Source organism: Alternaria incomplexa (assembly GCF_024043165.1).
Source record: "Alternaria incomplexa strain BMP 0042 chromosome Unknown scaffold_5, whole genome shotgun sequence".
NCBI lineage: Eukaryota > Fungi > Ascomycota > Dothideomycetes > Pleosporales > Pleosporaceae > Alternaria > Alternaria incomplexa.
Genome location: NW_026249854.1, coordinates 1,624,522 through 1,639,923, shown reverse-complemented (window position 1 = coordinate 1,639,923; position 15,402 = coordinate 1,624,522). Strand labels below are relative to the sequence as shown.

The following is a 15,402-nucleotide window of genomic DNA, read 5'->3' as shown; positions in this document are numbered from 1 at the left end:
GGCTGGCTCATTCACGAGTGCTACATCTACACGATGGCACTCCGGAGTGAATAGCCGGCATAAAGTAACAGGCACTCGATAAGCAGCATCCTCTACCACGACGGTACGCATGCTTGGAAGTTCACGGTAGCCAACGCGTAAAGTCCGTTTTTTTCGATTCTGTTATCTGACATTAGCTGATATACATCTAAGTCCGTCATCTCCTAAAGAAGAGAGGAACACCTTTAGAACAAATTGAAGAGTAAATTTTGTCACATATCTGATATTTTATGATGCAAGACGCACCTTTGATTGTCATCTGTTTGCTCCCTGCGCGCTGGAACGTCTGATTTCTAAAGCTCACATGCTCATTATACGTGACACTGTCGCACTTGACCCTTCTTGCTTGCTACAATGATGCAATCGGACGTACTTGGACTGGCACTTCTTCCGACCGTATTCGTGTTTCGCGTTGGTATTTTATGAGGATTTGCATTAACTACTTAGAATGACCAGCCAGATGACGCATTACTGACGGTACAATCTTGGCCCTAATCCCAAAAACCAAAGGCGCCTCGATCTACAAAATGGTGGCCTCATCGCCGGCGGTCCCGATCATCCCGGCGATAGCGATCCCGACTTCTCTCCCGACGGCTGTCACGATGGCGATTTGGGCTACGACTTCGCTCTCTCCTCTGATTGTACCTTCCATCATCACCATCGCGACGGTCGCGCTTGGGGCTCCGACTACGATTCCGCTTGAAGCGGTCGTCGTGGTATTCCGTCCTCCGTTCACGCCTCCGTGTGTCGTCTCGTCGTTCATCTCTACCGGTATCCCTCGGCCGTGGCGCGGTATCTTTTGAAACGTCGCGATCGGCCACCAAGTTGTTGACAACAGAATCCGACATGATCTGGCGTCCGGAGCCATCACGATACTGCTTCTTCTTCTCGAGGTTGTCGATACCACCGAAACCACCTGCAGCCCGTCTCCGCTTCTTGTTCGTAACGTCCCGCCAATCGTCGGCAATCTTGGAGACGGACTGGGAGAAGTCGACGTGTATGCGGTGATCGTCGATCAGAACACCATCCATCTTGAAATAGGCCTGCTCGCAGTCCTTCTGATTGGTGTACTCGATAAAGGCGTACTGCAGGCTGTCACCTGTGCGCTTGTCCCTGATGACCTCGCAGCTGAGAATCTTGCCGAATCGCGAAAAGATAAGCTCCAGATCCTCGTCTTGCGTCACTGGGTTGAGCTTGCACACGAACAGCACGTTCTCAGGCGGTGCGACTTCGGCGAATGGCAGATCACCTACCATCTCGAGCGTGAGGGCTTGTGCGCGCGCCTCACGTTCTCTGCGTACCTTTTCCAGGGCTTCCGGGTCGTTGTCCTCCTCGAGGTTCTCATCGTACGCGACGCGGACGGTGGCGAGCTGCGCGGCGGAGGGTACAGGGCTCTCGGGTGGCTCCACGAGGCCGGCGGGGTCGTCGTATGGGTCGTCGAGGACGACTGTGTGTAGTATGCGGATGTCTTTGAGTGGCTGGCCCTGGTCATCGATATATGCCGTGTTTATCTTCTCCAGCGTGTCAAAACCCTCTACCACTGTTCCGAATATGGCCGCCTTGCCGTCCAGGTAGTCGATGTCCTGTCCCAGCGTTATGATGAACTGACTGCCAGCGAACCGCTCGTCTGGATCTTCGGGGTTCGGCGCGGTCGCCATGCTGACGGTTCCCATCTCGGCATGCTTGAGCTTAGGCTTGAACTCGGGTACGAACGTCTTCTTTGCGGGCTGTGCGGGGTCGAGCAAGCCCCATATTGAGCGACCGCCGTCGCTGTCTTTGGAGCCAGGGCCGATGGGGTCGCCAGTCTGGAAGGAGAAGTTTGGTTGGACGCTATGAACGGGGGCGAAGTTGTAGTACTTGACTTTGCACAGCTTGAGAAAGCTAAGGCGACGAATTGTCAGTGTCTGTTTATGCTCAGCTTGGGGCGACAGCGGGATGGAGCATGCAGCATGCAGGTGCGAAAACCCAAGGCGCGCGTAGGGATTGGATCGACTTACTTTTCACAGCATCTGGGCGCATCGTCGACCAACAGGTCGATGGTGATATCTCCGAGTGACGTTTCCAGCAGCACAGACATCGTTTGGGCTATGTTGTGCCGAGAACGAGTGTTTGTCGCAAAGTGTTCGTCAACGCGCGCGACAGCATCCGAGATCGCGTAGCCCTGACGCTTAGTCATCATGACGTAACGCCCAATGCGGCTTAGCTCCAGGTACATGTCGCGTTTCTCCACCTTCACGTCTCGCAAGCTGCTGAGCCAATACTCCCTGGGCAACGTGCCCCAGCAGCCTTCACATCAGCCCGCGCTTCAGATCGTCGTTTGGTCCCGCTTGTCTACAGGCAAGAGCAGCGTCCTGATGCATACACTACCGGCGTTGACAGATCGAACTTAGGATGCACCTGGGAGATGCAAGCTTCCGCGCTTGTCAAGCCATTGTCCGGAAATAGTGCGAGTACCAAGAAAGAGCTCTGAGTACTTTTGAGAGGCGGACCGTTGAGTGCTACCCGGCTTCTGACGGCAATCCCTGCACACAGATTCGGGCAGCCACTGCATTGCCTGCTGCATATCGATCCGAAATCCCCGGCCCCGTCCGCCAGGAGCATTGGACCAAAGGGCATCGTCTTGTATATTGGGCATATCTTCCCACCACCGGCTTTCAAAATCCTGGAGCGGGCCTCTGCTTCTCGCTTCGACTTGCTAACAGCCGAAGCCTGACAGCCAGCCCAGACCAGAGCCTCCAGTTCATCCTTTTTCGAGGACTGCGGGACTATCTCGCTGGAAGTGGAGGAATCTCTTTTGTCACTGCTGTCTTCGAGATTGCAGGAGCTCTTCTGCTCCAGGGAGGCGACACAGCATGCCTGACAATTACAGGTGTGGTGACACTGTCACTGCGAAGACGGAGCTTCAGCAATTCGCTAATGCCTACTCGCAACCTAACCTTCCAGATATGCACAGCAACGATGGATCCACGAGCCTTGTAATCTGCCTGTCATCCCAACCCCACGGGCTTCAGACCGGATGCGGGTATAGCCTGACCCAACATGACTGTGCGACTTGATGCACAAGCTAATGCACATCGATGCATTGAACTGGGGTATGAAGCTTTGAGCCCAGAAAGATCGCCTTACGATGATGGGTCATTTACATGGGATGCGCATCGAAGTTTGCTTGCAGCTTGGCGCTGGCCTGTGCTGCGCACATTGGCTTGTTACATCGACAGATCGAGCAATTCCGGTCCTCACCATATGCCATAGCGCTACTAATCCTAGGACCCTCGAGGTGCAGAGCAGGTTTGTTTCACCCCCTGGCATACTCAAGCTTCGAGCGCGCTCGGATAAGTCACTCATAGTGAACACGGAACGTTACTTTGAGATACGCTACGTAGCATCATCTTCATATCGGCTCTACGTGGTACCATCTGGAAGCCGGCCCATCATCGGATCCAGTTCTTTTCGTTCACCGCGATCCATAATAGGCATGGGACCCACCGGAACCTTACCCCAGCTTTCCACGTATATCCGTTTGCCGTGGGGCTGTGGGATAGATGCCAGCGGTAGCATACATGTTCAGTGCAGGGCTGTTGGATCGCCAATCGTACAATCCTCTGCCAACTCCCTGGACCATCCTCAGCAGCCAAACTTGTAAGGTTGAACAGATTCTTAGCAAATGACGTGATTTGAGGTACTACAAGCGGTATTGGCTCGTCAGTCAGCCAATCAGAGGGTCTTCAAGGAGGCTGGCTATCATCTGCAGGTACGTTTCAGCGCAAGCCATGTATGCTCGAAGCGATTAGTTGATCTGACAACAGACCCTTACCAGGATCAAATGTGCCAATATATGCTACAAGCAGTACTACGAGACTTGAGAGCCCTTAGTAGTTTCCTTCGCTGGTCGACAGCGTGTTATCCCCCACAGAAAGCCCGCTCCTCGCAAGTGTAGCGCACTAACTCTTTTGACACCCATGCGAGCCTGGCGCACTCGGCCTGGATTAGGGCAAGTCGATTGAAATCGTCAAATCCGTGCCTCACATCCCGGATCCGCGGTAACACCATGTCAGTTACAAACATCCATCGACTGTTTGCGAAAGATCAAGCGTAGCTGATAACGTGGCTTCTTTGTAACAGGAAAAGTCATCAGTGTTTGTCCGATTGGGTATCTGCTAAAGCCTCACGACTACGAGATAGCCCCATCGAGGAAGGGGTGGGGGCCACATCACATACTTCATGGGTCTTCATTCGGCTCTGGCGCTTGTCATGAAGAAGTATTCACAGGACCTAGGCCGTACAATGTTTCACCTGTCTTCTCTCCGCGGGGCTTGGCCAGTGCTCTCTGGGAAGCGCAGGCCCAGGTTCTTGTACAGTCACCGTACCGCGTCCATGCATGCAGGTGTCCGGAGGCACTAACGAGATAGCTCTCATGGGGGACAGAGGTCACAAACAAATTCCTGATCAACACTCACACTCGAAGCCAATCTTTGGAGCCACGTTCGCCCTGCATCATTCTCTTATCCAGTATAACAGTCTTTGCCGACGCAAGGAACTCGTTTGGGTTATAAACATAATCCTGCCAGCCGATCATCGTATGACCTGCTCACCGGTTCATTACACTTTCTCCCTGGAGGAGCGCCCACGGTCCAGTCACCAACTACTGCCCTTTCTTGACTCGGGCGTTGCATCCCGCGAACGCTATCCGAATCATACCTGTGGGTAATTCGCCAATAGTTGATCTTGTTGGTATCCTTGTAAGATGTAAGTCGACTTCAGGTCATGATGACTGAAATAGCTGACGTTCAGTTGATTCGTCAGTATGTCAGTCATGGAGTACGGCAGTCCGCGACGCTGTTTGCCTCACAACCTATCCTATCCAAACTACATGTACAGCGATCGCAATGCTCCGCTGTCCTTGGCCCATAATACGCGAGAAAATCCACGAGGTTATCCCATGGGCGGCCCAGTGGGCGGTATGCATAACCGAGCCAGCATGGAAGAGCCCATGATGGGAAATGGGCCAGCGAGACGTCGCATTGCAGTAGCGGTATGTCAACATGTGTTTCAATAATTTCGGAAGCATCCACAAAGAACACAATTCCTGACTGCCTTCCTAACTAAATTTTCCATACATTCTGTTCCTACTTTTACTAACATTGCCTCCAGTGCGCGCGTTGCCGTAAGAGGAAGATTCGATGCAGCGGCGATCCTGGAAATGGTATTGGGTGCGTCAACTGTCGAACGGCTGGAGTAGAACCGGCAGGCTGTCAATTTCACAGAGTACGTTAGTTGCTTGCGTTTTGTACATTCACTCATTCAGCCAGGTGGGATCCGATTCCGTCCACAAAGTGCTAGACGACAGGAGCATGGCTTACAGCCTCAGTGGTATGGCCACTGCGCATAACAACATAATGTCCATGTACTCTACGGGAGGCAATAGCGGTCTTTATGCACGCCCCATGCCAAATCAGCAGTATTCGCAACTCGATTCAAAGCCGGCCTATTCTTCAGCATGGACTCTACCTTATTCAGAAGACACGTCGCCGGTTGACGCCTACCCTCTCGATCAGCCACCCGCATATCTACCACAGTCTACAGCAATCGCAAACACAAACATGTACGCACCTGCCTATCGCTGGACTCAGCCAACTGCGAAGTCTTTGCAGCAAGGAAGCACATACTTTGATCAGGACTTACAATTCGGTCATCCAAATGGTCGACTAGCCACACCTTCGGACGTATCGCCTCTGAATACCGGAATGTCTTCTCTGCAATTGACTATCCCTGAGAGACCCCATCCACGACAACCTCTCCCTATGGATTCCAGTGTGCCTAGGAGACAACTACCAATGCCACAACCGAGCCCGGCTCAGAGCAGTCATGTTGTAGACCAGATGCAAGATGCTCGTCTCCGCTCGGCCCAGGCTATTGGCACTTCGGGCATGGACGGTAGAGGCTCTTTCGCGAAATCCTTACTACCGTGGACTACCGACAGCGAGAGTCACGCCAACGCATCCGGGGCGGCATCTGCAGATGCCTTTACGCAACTAATATCCCCGGTCATGCCAGACAACGCGGAGAGCAGGATGAGCTACATGCCAAATACAACGTCGACCGCGGACGATGCGACTGCGACCACCGCTGCTTCTCAGCTAGAGCTGAACTTCAGTACATCTGGTCTTCTCGAAGGCATGAGTGCGCCAGCTCCAGCGACAAACTACTCCTACGTCCGTGAGACACGCCCAATGACACGACCAGCCTCACAGACGAATCTATACAGCTACAGCCCTGACTCGTCGTCAAAGCGGAACTCGCTGAGTGGCGAGTCATCGAGCGATTGCACACTTGTCAGTGGTCATCGCTACACACCTCTCAGCCACAGCCAAACACGAAGCTCCCCAGGAAATCGCAGCTTGCATCGCGAGTCGTGCCAGAATCGGAACATGCAGCCTGTGCAGCTCCACCGCACCTCGATGGAAAACCTCAACAGCACTTACTGAGATACCGCTTTCAGCATCACGGCGGATCAGCCTGCCTGCATCGATCTTCTTGTCTCGTCACTATTGCGTAGCCAAATCTTTTTTTCACCACCGTGGGGTACTTAATGGTCTGAATTTATGCCAATGTACAACATCTCACATCGCTGCATCCTTGGACGGGAAGCTTCAGTCAGCACGCTGTTCCCTCTCTGCATCTTAGTCCCATCAATCGACTCGTCGAGCACTCCGTCATCATTATGAGCATGGCTCTCGGCTCGGTTCACGTTACGCTTTCGCATTGTCCTCAGCAACCGGTGAGCCATTTCCGGTTGGCGTTCATCAAACCATGTTTCCTTTCTGCTTATTCAACACTGTGTTGTAACGCTATGTATTCGTCTCGATGTTCTACATCGCATTCCTTTCAGCATCATTGCTACGCTACGAAACGTTACGATTGTTTTCTGCTTGGGCGGCTAATGTCTATTCCTGTACATCAGTATCACTACCATGTCTTCTCATCAAGACAAAACGCCAGGGCCGCTCCTTAAACACACCCCGCATTCTTATCACGTTCACACTCGCTCAAATTGGGAAAAGCACATGTCGCAAGCTTAGTGTGTATAAGGCTGCTGCGCATGCGATACCACGGAAACATAGGAGGTCATGTACCGGATACTTTGTACTGATTAGCATAAAAGGTGTCATGAGCGAATAATGATAATCGTAACGAGCTTCAACCCCACGGTTCCACCTGTAGAGTGAAGCAAGGTACCGTCACCACCTGACGCGCGTTGCTCACCACTCTCACGTTGTTCCAAAAAAGATATGCACGTTCTCGCTTCTCCAAAGAGTTTACCTTGAGCTGCGCAACCACACTTCGACAGTATACCCCTGCCTAACTCCCAGACACCTCAGCTCACGCCTGATCGCATATCACTTCTCCCCAAACACTCGCTGCAAAACACCGAAAACAGACCCATACCACCTCGTAACGACATCCCCCAACCACCAATCTCTCTTCCACATACCGCTTTCCACCATCCGTCTCCCCACATACACACATCGCAGGCTACACACCGCCCCGAACCCACACAACCAAACGTAGTAAACAAACGCTCGTTTCAGAACACGGGTCCGGGCTGCATCTGGACCCTGCCGCAGGGCAGGTGCAGGCATATCCTCCTTGCTCGCGTTACACAGGACAGCCCGTCACACACGCACAAAGCCGGTCAGCAGGTGTCGCACAGCAGACCATGCAGGACTGGATGCGTAGTATGAGGCTCCACTCCTGTACGGCGCGTCTACGGGGATTATCCCAAGAGCGTTGCATGTGTGTTGTAGGAGGGTGCGTGGTGGATGGGGAAAGGGGCCGAGGGGCGGTGTGATGCGTGTGGATGGGGGAATGGTGACGGGACGGGGGTGGGCGACACAGAGGTGATGGGTTGGGAGCTAGAAGGAGGGTTTGTGGTATCGAAGGATTTTGTGAAAGGCTGGTTTGGGGGTTGGGGATGGCGGTGGACAGTAGATGGTGGGTCGTCGTCCACCTGTCATAGCGCTTGCCGCTGAGCAACGCTGGGGTGAAGGCTTCTCGCTCAGCCTTGTCTTCCTTCGTCCTACAGCTGCTGCTTGCCGGTCGGACATTAAACATCTTTTTGGTCAGAGAAAGAGCTTGCGCTGCTCGGCATGATCAGCGAAGTATCGCAAACGACGTGCATCAGGCGGTGGATATTCAGCGTCTGTGATGTCATAGTCACAGCACGCATGCAACGGCGTCGCGACTACTCTCCTCCAGCGCTGGGAACAAGAGAATATACGACTTGCCTTCATATTGACATGACAGCTGCTCATACATACCCCTTACCCTTACCGTCTTCAATAACTGCTCGTCGTAACACCCAACCTCCCCCCATCATTCACAAGCACCAACCCATTGCAAAAGCTCCCCGCCCGACTCGCAAGATACAGCACCGTCCCACCCATCTCCTCCTCTCCGCCAAACCTCCGTGCAGGAATGAAGTTCGGATCGTCGACGCTCTCTGTACTGGGGTCTCTGCCTTCGATAACTGCATTGGCCATCTCAGATGGGAAGACTGACACGCTGTTAGCTACGGACCGGTAGGTTTGCGGGGAGGGGGAGACGAACATCCAGGCGCCAAAGCATTGATTCTGATACTATGCGGCGCAAGCCCCGTACTGGCATGTTTAACCAAATGCATGATTGCTGCTTTGCTCCCTGCATACGCTGGTGCGCATTGCCATTCACGCAGGAAGGCGCCTACGCTGGACGTGACAATGACTTGTGACTGGATGCTTGGTACTTTGCTACCTTCTTTCAGTGGCTTACCAAACCCACCGGCTATGGCACTCGTATTCCCTGCATCCAGTAGTTCGAGAAAAGCCAGCATAGTAAAGTACGTCGCGGTAGTGTTAACGTGGAAGGCCTGTGTGAAGTCTTCCATAGATGTGTTCTCGAACATATGTTCCCTCAGCTCTTTGATGCTTGAGCCGGGCATGAAGCTTGATGGTGGGCCGTAGATACCGGAGTTTGCGACCAGGAGGTTGATGTAGCTTGTGTCTTGGGCGATGAAGTCTACGGCGGCTTGGAGAGATGCTTTGGATGAAATGTCGCATTGGATTGGGATGATGTTTTCGTGTTGAGAGGCTGCGGCGGACAGTTTGTCCTCGCGGCGACCGAGGATGTATACTTTGGACGCGCCGGCGGAGGCGAGGGCATGGGCTATCATGAGGCCGATCCCTGGGGTACTGTTAGTGGTTGTTTTGGTGATTAAATGACATGATGGTAAGAAGAGATGTTACCTGTTCCTCCACCTGTTACCACTGCGATCATGCCTTCGACACTGAAAAGCTGTGAAGTATCCATCTTGGGTGCAACTAGATCAGTCTAACAGCGAAAGACGTCCTCTGCTGTACTCAAGTCAAGTATATATAGTTCTGCTAGGAGAATCTACTCAATAGTGACGCATAAGCACCTCATCTCTGCGTGAGAATACTATGTGTTGAATGTAGACTACACGTGAGATGAGATCAACGCCCGACTGATAGTCAAGAGCGATAACTCCGCAAACCCCGACAGCCTCCCAATGTCCACTCCGTGGCTTACGAACGCCAAGGACGTCAAGAAATGGACCTCAAAGCAAACCGTGACGCTTCTTGATCATGTCCGCAGCCTAAATACCATCAGGATACATAATCACACACTTTTCTCAATCGTAAACTCACCTTCTCAGCTCCAGCATACACACTAGCCTGCGGCCCACCACCAGCAACAAGCGGCCACGTACTCGCATCCACCACACTCATTCCGAACGTGCCATAGACTCTATTCTGCGGGTCGACGACCCCGCCATCTTCTCTTGGCATCATAGCAGCAGTACAGCACTGATGCGCGTTACTTGGCTGCAAGGCAGCTTTGATCTTCTCCTTGATATCTTGCTCACTGCTGATGCCCGGTGCGGGTGCTGTCTCTATGGGACCGAGAATGGCAATATCAGGTGTTGCCATTAGTTCGCGGTTCTTCATATAGATCGCGTAGAGCATATTAAGGTCGGTTGGGTCTGTCAGCGCACCGTAGTCGATGAGTGGAGCGTCGAAGATGTTGGTTGAGTTTATGGTGATTGAGCCACGACTGAGAGGGCGGGTCATGTAGATGCTCGTTTCTGGGCCGGTGTTCCATGATAAACCACCCACGGCCTCTACGTTGATGTCCTTGAGGATGATGGCACGCTGTTTCTCATACCCGGCGAGAACTGATGGCTCGACATCGCTACCAAGTACATCGCTCGGTGAGAGTGAGGATGCTCGAGATATGATGGATGCGGAGTCACTCGTCCAGTTTGACAGCGGTAGCTGGATCATGAGATTTCCAGTTGTACCAGTGAGGTCAAATGCGCTTGCTTTTCCAGCGTCGTAGAGAGCGCGTTGTTCTGTGGCGTACGTGGCGTTGGACTGCAAGGAACCGCCGTTTGGAAAGTGATTAGATGTATCTGTATCAATCAGCCGACCTATAAACGATAAACATAGAGTTTAGTCGCGTACAGTTGTAATTCACTTTCAGAACCAGATGATCCTGCAGATTTCGACCGACACCAGGGAGACCTGAAACAGTCTCAATAACCAAGCTCTTCAGATGAGCAGTGTCGCCAATCCCAGAAAGTTGCAGGATCTGTGGGGTATGAACGCTTCCAGCAGCTGTGATGACTTCTTTGCTCGCTCGGACAGTGTGCTTCTCGCCACTGGTTGTGCCAATATACTCCACGCCTACAGCGGTGACATTCTCGAACAGAATGCGCGATACCGCTGTATTCGGAAGGATATGATAGTTTGGCCTCGCCGCATCCTTATCATAGCGATTGATTCGAGCTGAAGAACGCGTCTGCGTTTTGGGATCAACGGAGCGAAGGAGACGGAATATGCCTTGAGCGCGGCCATTGTTGGGATCCAGGGCTGGCTGGATACCTAGCTTCAGGGCTCCATTGTACATATTGGCTTTACTGATGGTAAGCTTCTATATATTGCAACTGACGTGATGAGGACTGACCACTACCCGGGTAGTCATACGGAGCATGGCTAGCCTGCACTGGGCCCTCAAAGCCATGTACTGAAACATCCCAAGTAATGTTGTGACTAGCTGCATAGTCCGCGTCCGGTGCTGTAAACGTCTCACTCTCCGCCTCATCAGCATACGGTTCAGAAAGCGAGAGCAAACCATACCTTCTTGAAGTATGGAAGCAGATCAGCCCAACCCCAGCCGGTCGCACCCAGTTCTTCCCAAGCGTTATAGAGCTCTCCGTCTGATCGATGGAAGAACATGGCGTTCACGACAGACCCGCCGCCCACCACCCTGCCACATGGCACACCATACGATGTACCACCAAGCGCGGTTTGTGGCGTACTCATCAAGGGCAGCCAGAGGTAAGGCACCGGAAAATAGGCACCAGGGATCATGATACCATCTTCTCTCTGGTCGAAAGGGCCGTATTCGACTACTAGTACTGTGAATATCGCGTACGATTAATTTGAAGCCTTTCGAGCACGCGAGTTATGTACCATTTGGGTTCTCCGTCAAACGATCTGCAACCGTGAGCCCCGCAATGCCACCACCAGCAATAATGAAATCGTATGTCGTCTCATTGCTGAACTGTCTTGCTTCAATCACTTGCGCAGTACGTCCGAGATGCGTACGAGCCTGGGTAAGTATAACAAAGCATAGCGGTAAAACACTTCGGAGCAGCATGTTGAGTGTCGAGAAGAGAAGGTAAAATGATCATATCGAAGAAGCGCGACAGGCGAAGGAAACTTATCATGGAGCATCCTGAGCATAGAGTGCTGACAGTAAGCACATGCAGAGCCACGAGCGACCTGCGCGCAGCCTGCAGGACTTTCCCACGCAGGAGATACAGGAACGAGTAGGATAAATAGCCTTCTGAGGGCCATTGGCCACTGCTGATATGGCGAACCGGGTTGCTAGCTTACATGACCACACATATTCAGGGCCGAATCGATAGGGAATCGATAGCGCAATTCCATATGTTGCGCGCATGAGAAAGAGGGAGACACAGAAAGTAATGGAGGTGTTGAAGGAGCGCAGGCGGGATCATGTTGGTCTGTGCGACGGCGCGTCGAGGTATTGTCGTCATCCCTCCACCATCGCCTCGACGCGCCTTCCTACTCGCAGCGACGCGCCATGCTCACCCAAGAGCAACGTATAATATTTCCTTTGCGATATCGCGGTGCTGTGGTCGTACACACGTAGTTCTGTGATCAGCCCAGCCTTTCAAAGCCACATCCACGCTGATGCCTTCCCACAGGCGTCGCAATCATGCGCCTACCAGCGCGAGCACAGCTTCAAGACCTCAGTCATCTATCTTTACCCATACACTCTCGTAGTGCTCACATCTCCGCAAGATCCGACCATGAAAGCCTATATTTGTGTGGCGGACAATGGATGTACTAATCTCTAACCCGCCCAGAACTGACTCTTTAAAGCATTCGTGACAGCACTCCCGCGATGGCTGGCGCAGCAAGGAAAGCTTCGAGCGCCAAAGGTAGTGCCTTGGGCGGGGAAATATGGCATCATAACTGATCAGCAAGTACGTGATTGCCCTCTTGCATCCTACGCCTGCTTTCCGATTAGACAAACGCTAACATACATCTCCGCAGATCCACAATAATTCCAGCTCCATGCTCACTATGCCTACCACTACCTCCGCACCGAATGCCAAACCCAACACCGCACTATCTACCATCTTCTTAAAGATCGACATTGCTATCATGTTCTTCGTGCGGAGTCTAGAACGATCTGCGAGTACACTCAGGCATGCATATCATACCCGTACCAGGTCACTGCACGACCAGGCACTGCTAGACAAAGGGTGGTGCAACACTCGGATTACAGCGAGTTTCATGGGCATAGTAATCCATATGGCGTGTGATGCCAACTTCACATCTGAGATTAGTAGATACGCAAGGCATGTCATCCACCGCCACCTTGGCTACGACAGAGGGGTTCAGCCAAATTCCTTGACAATCTTGACTGAGGCGCAAGCTGTCAGAAGCCCGTTAGGCCAAGGCATACACCGCATACAACTGGAGAGCAAAACGGGAAGCGAATTGTGGGGTGTGGATGGGGCTGAAACGAGGAGTTGCCTCAGGTTTTGTCATGTCAGAGATGTCACAGCAGTCAGAGCAAGAGGCAAGGAGGTAAATCCTTGGAGAATGGCAACGTTGGGTGAGAGCGAGAAGTGGAAGGACTGAGAAATGCAGTGAGCAAACGTGTCATGATGTGTTTTTGGTTATTGATTCATTTTTGTTCGTTTGTAAGTTGTTAAGCAGTGCAAACACCTAGCGCCCGTACATTCGCTGCATGACGCCGTGAAATAGTAAATAATATCGTTCGGTGCGTTCTGGTTGGGATAGGATGCTCGACTGCTCGTTTGTTGGGGGTTTTTGGTATCGTGAGATGAATGCTGCTGCTCGTCTTAGATGCTGAGTGTGAACGCCTCCGCTCGTGGGCGGTTCCGGAAAATCGCTAAATCATGGTGGGTGGTCTGCCAGAGAGTTGGGAGTGGTACGTCGTCTACGTGGACATTGTACATGGAAAGGCGTGTGTGGGGTATAGTTTGTTGAGAAGCGAAGCTGAGGTGCATTGTTGTTGCGGTCTATGGAAGGGCCAGACTATGCGGTCATCTTGCGGGCTGTGGAACCACGCTTGGGGAGAGTCCATGGCTCGGGGCAGACGACCTTGAATAACGTTAGTACGTCGATGTCTAATAGGGATATAATGGTACATACCTCGCCCTCGCTAAACGCCCAGAAGTATGCTCCCATGCCGATGATGTAGTAGAGTCCCGAGTTGGTGCCTTGGTAGATCAAGAGCGCACACAGCGCACTGAGCGGGTAGATGATCAGGCGCGCTTCAATCGAGCGGTGCAGTCCTGTGCCAGCGAGCAGTGGCAATGGCCATTCCCATGCTAGACCGATGAAGCCGAGAAACATGTTGATGACTTGGAGTACGGGGATGGGCTTTACGGCGCCATCGAGGTTCTTGGTAGCAAAGTCCCAGAAGATCTTGGGCCAGAAGAAGCATTCGAGTGCAGCTCCTATTTGATCTGGAGTTGTAATTAGTATGGTGTTGGTGTTGGTGTTGGTGTTGGTGTTGGTGGTGGTGTCGATGGCTGTGGGGTGAGACTTACACGCAGCAGCCGTGAGGATGACGAGGCGCGCCCAGTGGTTCTTGATTAACTTGCCCATTGTCGAAATACGGGTATTATAAAGAAAGGATACGAGCAATAAACCGAGCCCGCGGTCGTATAGGTGAGAAAATAAGGGTAAATAGAAAAAATGAAGAAAAGAAAGTGGAAATGTCCCTTCGACTACCAGTAGTCCCTCAGCGACAGATGAGCATCGATGGGCTTGGGTGTGGCAGGGCGAGGTTTTGTGTTATAGACACTGGCCTGGTCGCGGATGGGCGGTTCGCAGGCGTGGCGAAAGCGGTAAGGCTTCTGGGGAGATCAGGCACGGAGCAACTCGAGTGGAGTGTATAGTGGATAGCAGTTATCGTGGGCTGAGGCGTAGGCGAGTATCAGGCGTGTTAGGTGTTCAGGCAGCGTGGTGTTGCCGTTGAGCTTCGCGACGTGAGGCGTGTCAGTATATCGGGAGCGACAGCGGGTGTCGACCGCAATTGTAGAGACAGTTTATGCGCCAGGGCCTTGCATCGCGCACCCTGGTCGCACTCTTCTTCTGGCTCGGCGCGCGCTGGGGGGAGAGATGGTCGCTCGTAGCCGCTTGACCCGCTTCGTGGACGATTGGGCGTGTGGGCGGCGCGATTGGCTGGGCTGCTGTGATGCTGCATGCGACGCCAGCCTCTCTGCAGCCACGGTGCCAGTATCCTGGATCGCGCCGCCATTTTAGTCTATCCTATCAATCCTATGAACGGCTGATGCTCGCTAGCTTGGCAAAGGTAGTGTAGCGAGGGCGGAGCTAGGCGTGAATCTTCGCGTTCACGTGGTTTGTGGCATCTGTCTAAGACTTGGTGACTGTTTCTCGGCGAAGACTGTATTCAGGTCTTACTCAATTCTATACCGCTACTTCGTTGATGGTGGCGGCGAAGAGTTTGCAAAACGCCTTTACGCAAGCCGATTCGCGTTACCGCTGGCTCTGACGTACACGATAGCCATGAAACCAGCGCAGTGCGAACAATCGGCCACTCTGATCGAATAGGTAATTCTCCGCAGATATCGCCATCGCACGTGCGGCACGGCAGCACTCAGATAATCCGTCCCGACGGATGCCTGAGTCCCGGTTTCTGTTCTGTGCCTCAGGTACTCCAACCGCAAACCTGGCGCATGATGATCAGTCATCTGCATGGAAGATCATATCG

The 15,402-nt window shown here is 52.7% G+C and overlaps 4 protein-coding genes across 4 annotated transcripts; 1 reads left to right on the top strand and 3 right to left on the bottom strand.

The window, feature by feature from the left end:
- Positions 1-575: 575 nt before the first annotated feature.
- CYP6 (Peptidyl-prolyl cis-trans isomerase cyp6) lies at positions 576-2,116 on the bottom strand (the record flags this gene model as incomplete). Its single annotated transcript, XM_051434026.1, has 2 exons — positions 576-1,920; positions 2,037-2,116. The coding sequence occupies 2 exons, from the start codon at positions 2,114-2,116 to the stop codon at positions 576-578; spliced, it is 1,425 nt and encodes a 474-aa protein (XP_051292544.1).
- Positions 2,117-5,435: 3,319 nt separating this feature from the next.
- Positions 5,436-6,524, top strand: J4E90_004460 (uncharacterized protein; the record flags this gene model as incomplete). Its single annotated transcript, XM_051434025.1, has 1 exon — positions 5,436-6,524. The coding sequence occupies one exon, from the start codon at positions 5,436-5,438 to the stop codon at positions 6,522-6,524; it is 1,089 nt and encodes a 362-aa protein (XP_051292543.1).
- Positions 6,525-8,159: 1,635 nt separating this feature from the next.
- J4E90_004459 (uncharacterized protein) lies at positions 8,160-11,757 on the bottom strand (the record flags this gene model as incomplete). The annotated part of the gene is made up of 9 exons (XM_051434024.1): positions 8,160-8,239; positions 8,480-8,593; positions 8,647-9,258; positions 9,664-9,691; positions 9,744-10,507; positions 10,560-11,009; positions 11,062-11,188; positions 11,235-11,509; positions 11,571-11,757. 9 exons carry the CDS (start codon positions 11,755-11,757, stop codon positions 8,160-8,162), a joined length of 2,637 nt encoding a protein of 878 aa, XP_051292542.1.
- A 1,940-nt stretch (positions 11,758-13,697) lies between these two features.
- Positions 13,698-14,273, bottom strand: J4E90_004458 (uncharacterized protein; the record flags this gene model as incomplete). Its single annotated transcript, XM_051434023.1, has 3 exons — positions 13,698-13,763; positions 13,815-14,131; positions 14,216-14,273. The coding sequence occupies 3 exons, from the start codon at positions 14,271-14,273 to the stop codon at positions 13,698-13,700; spliced, it is 441 nt and encodes a 146-aa protein (XP_051292541.1).
- Positions 14,274-15,402: the final 1,129 nt, after the last annotated feature.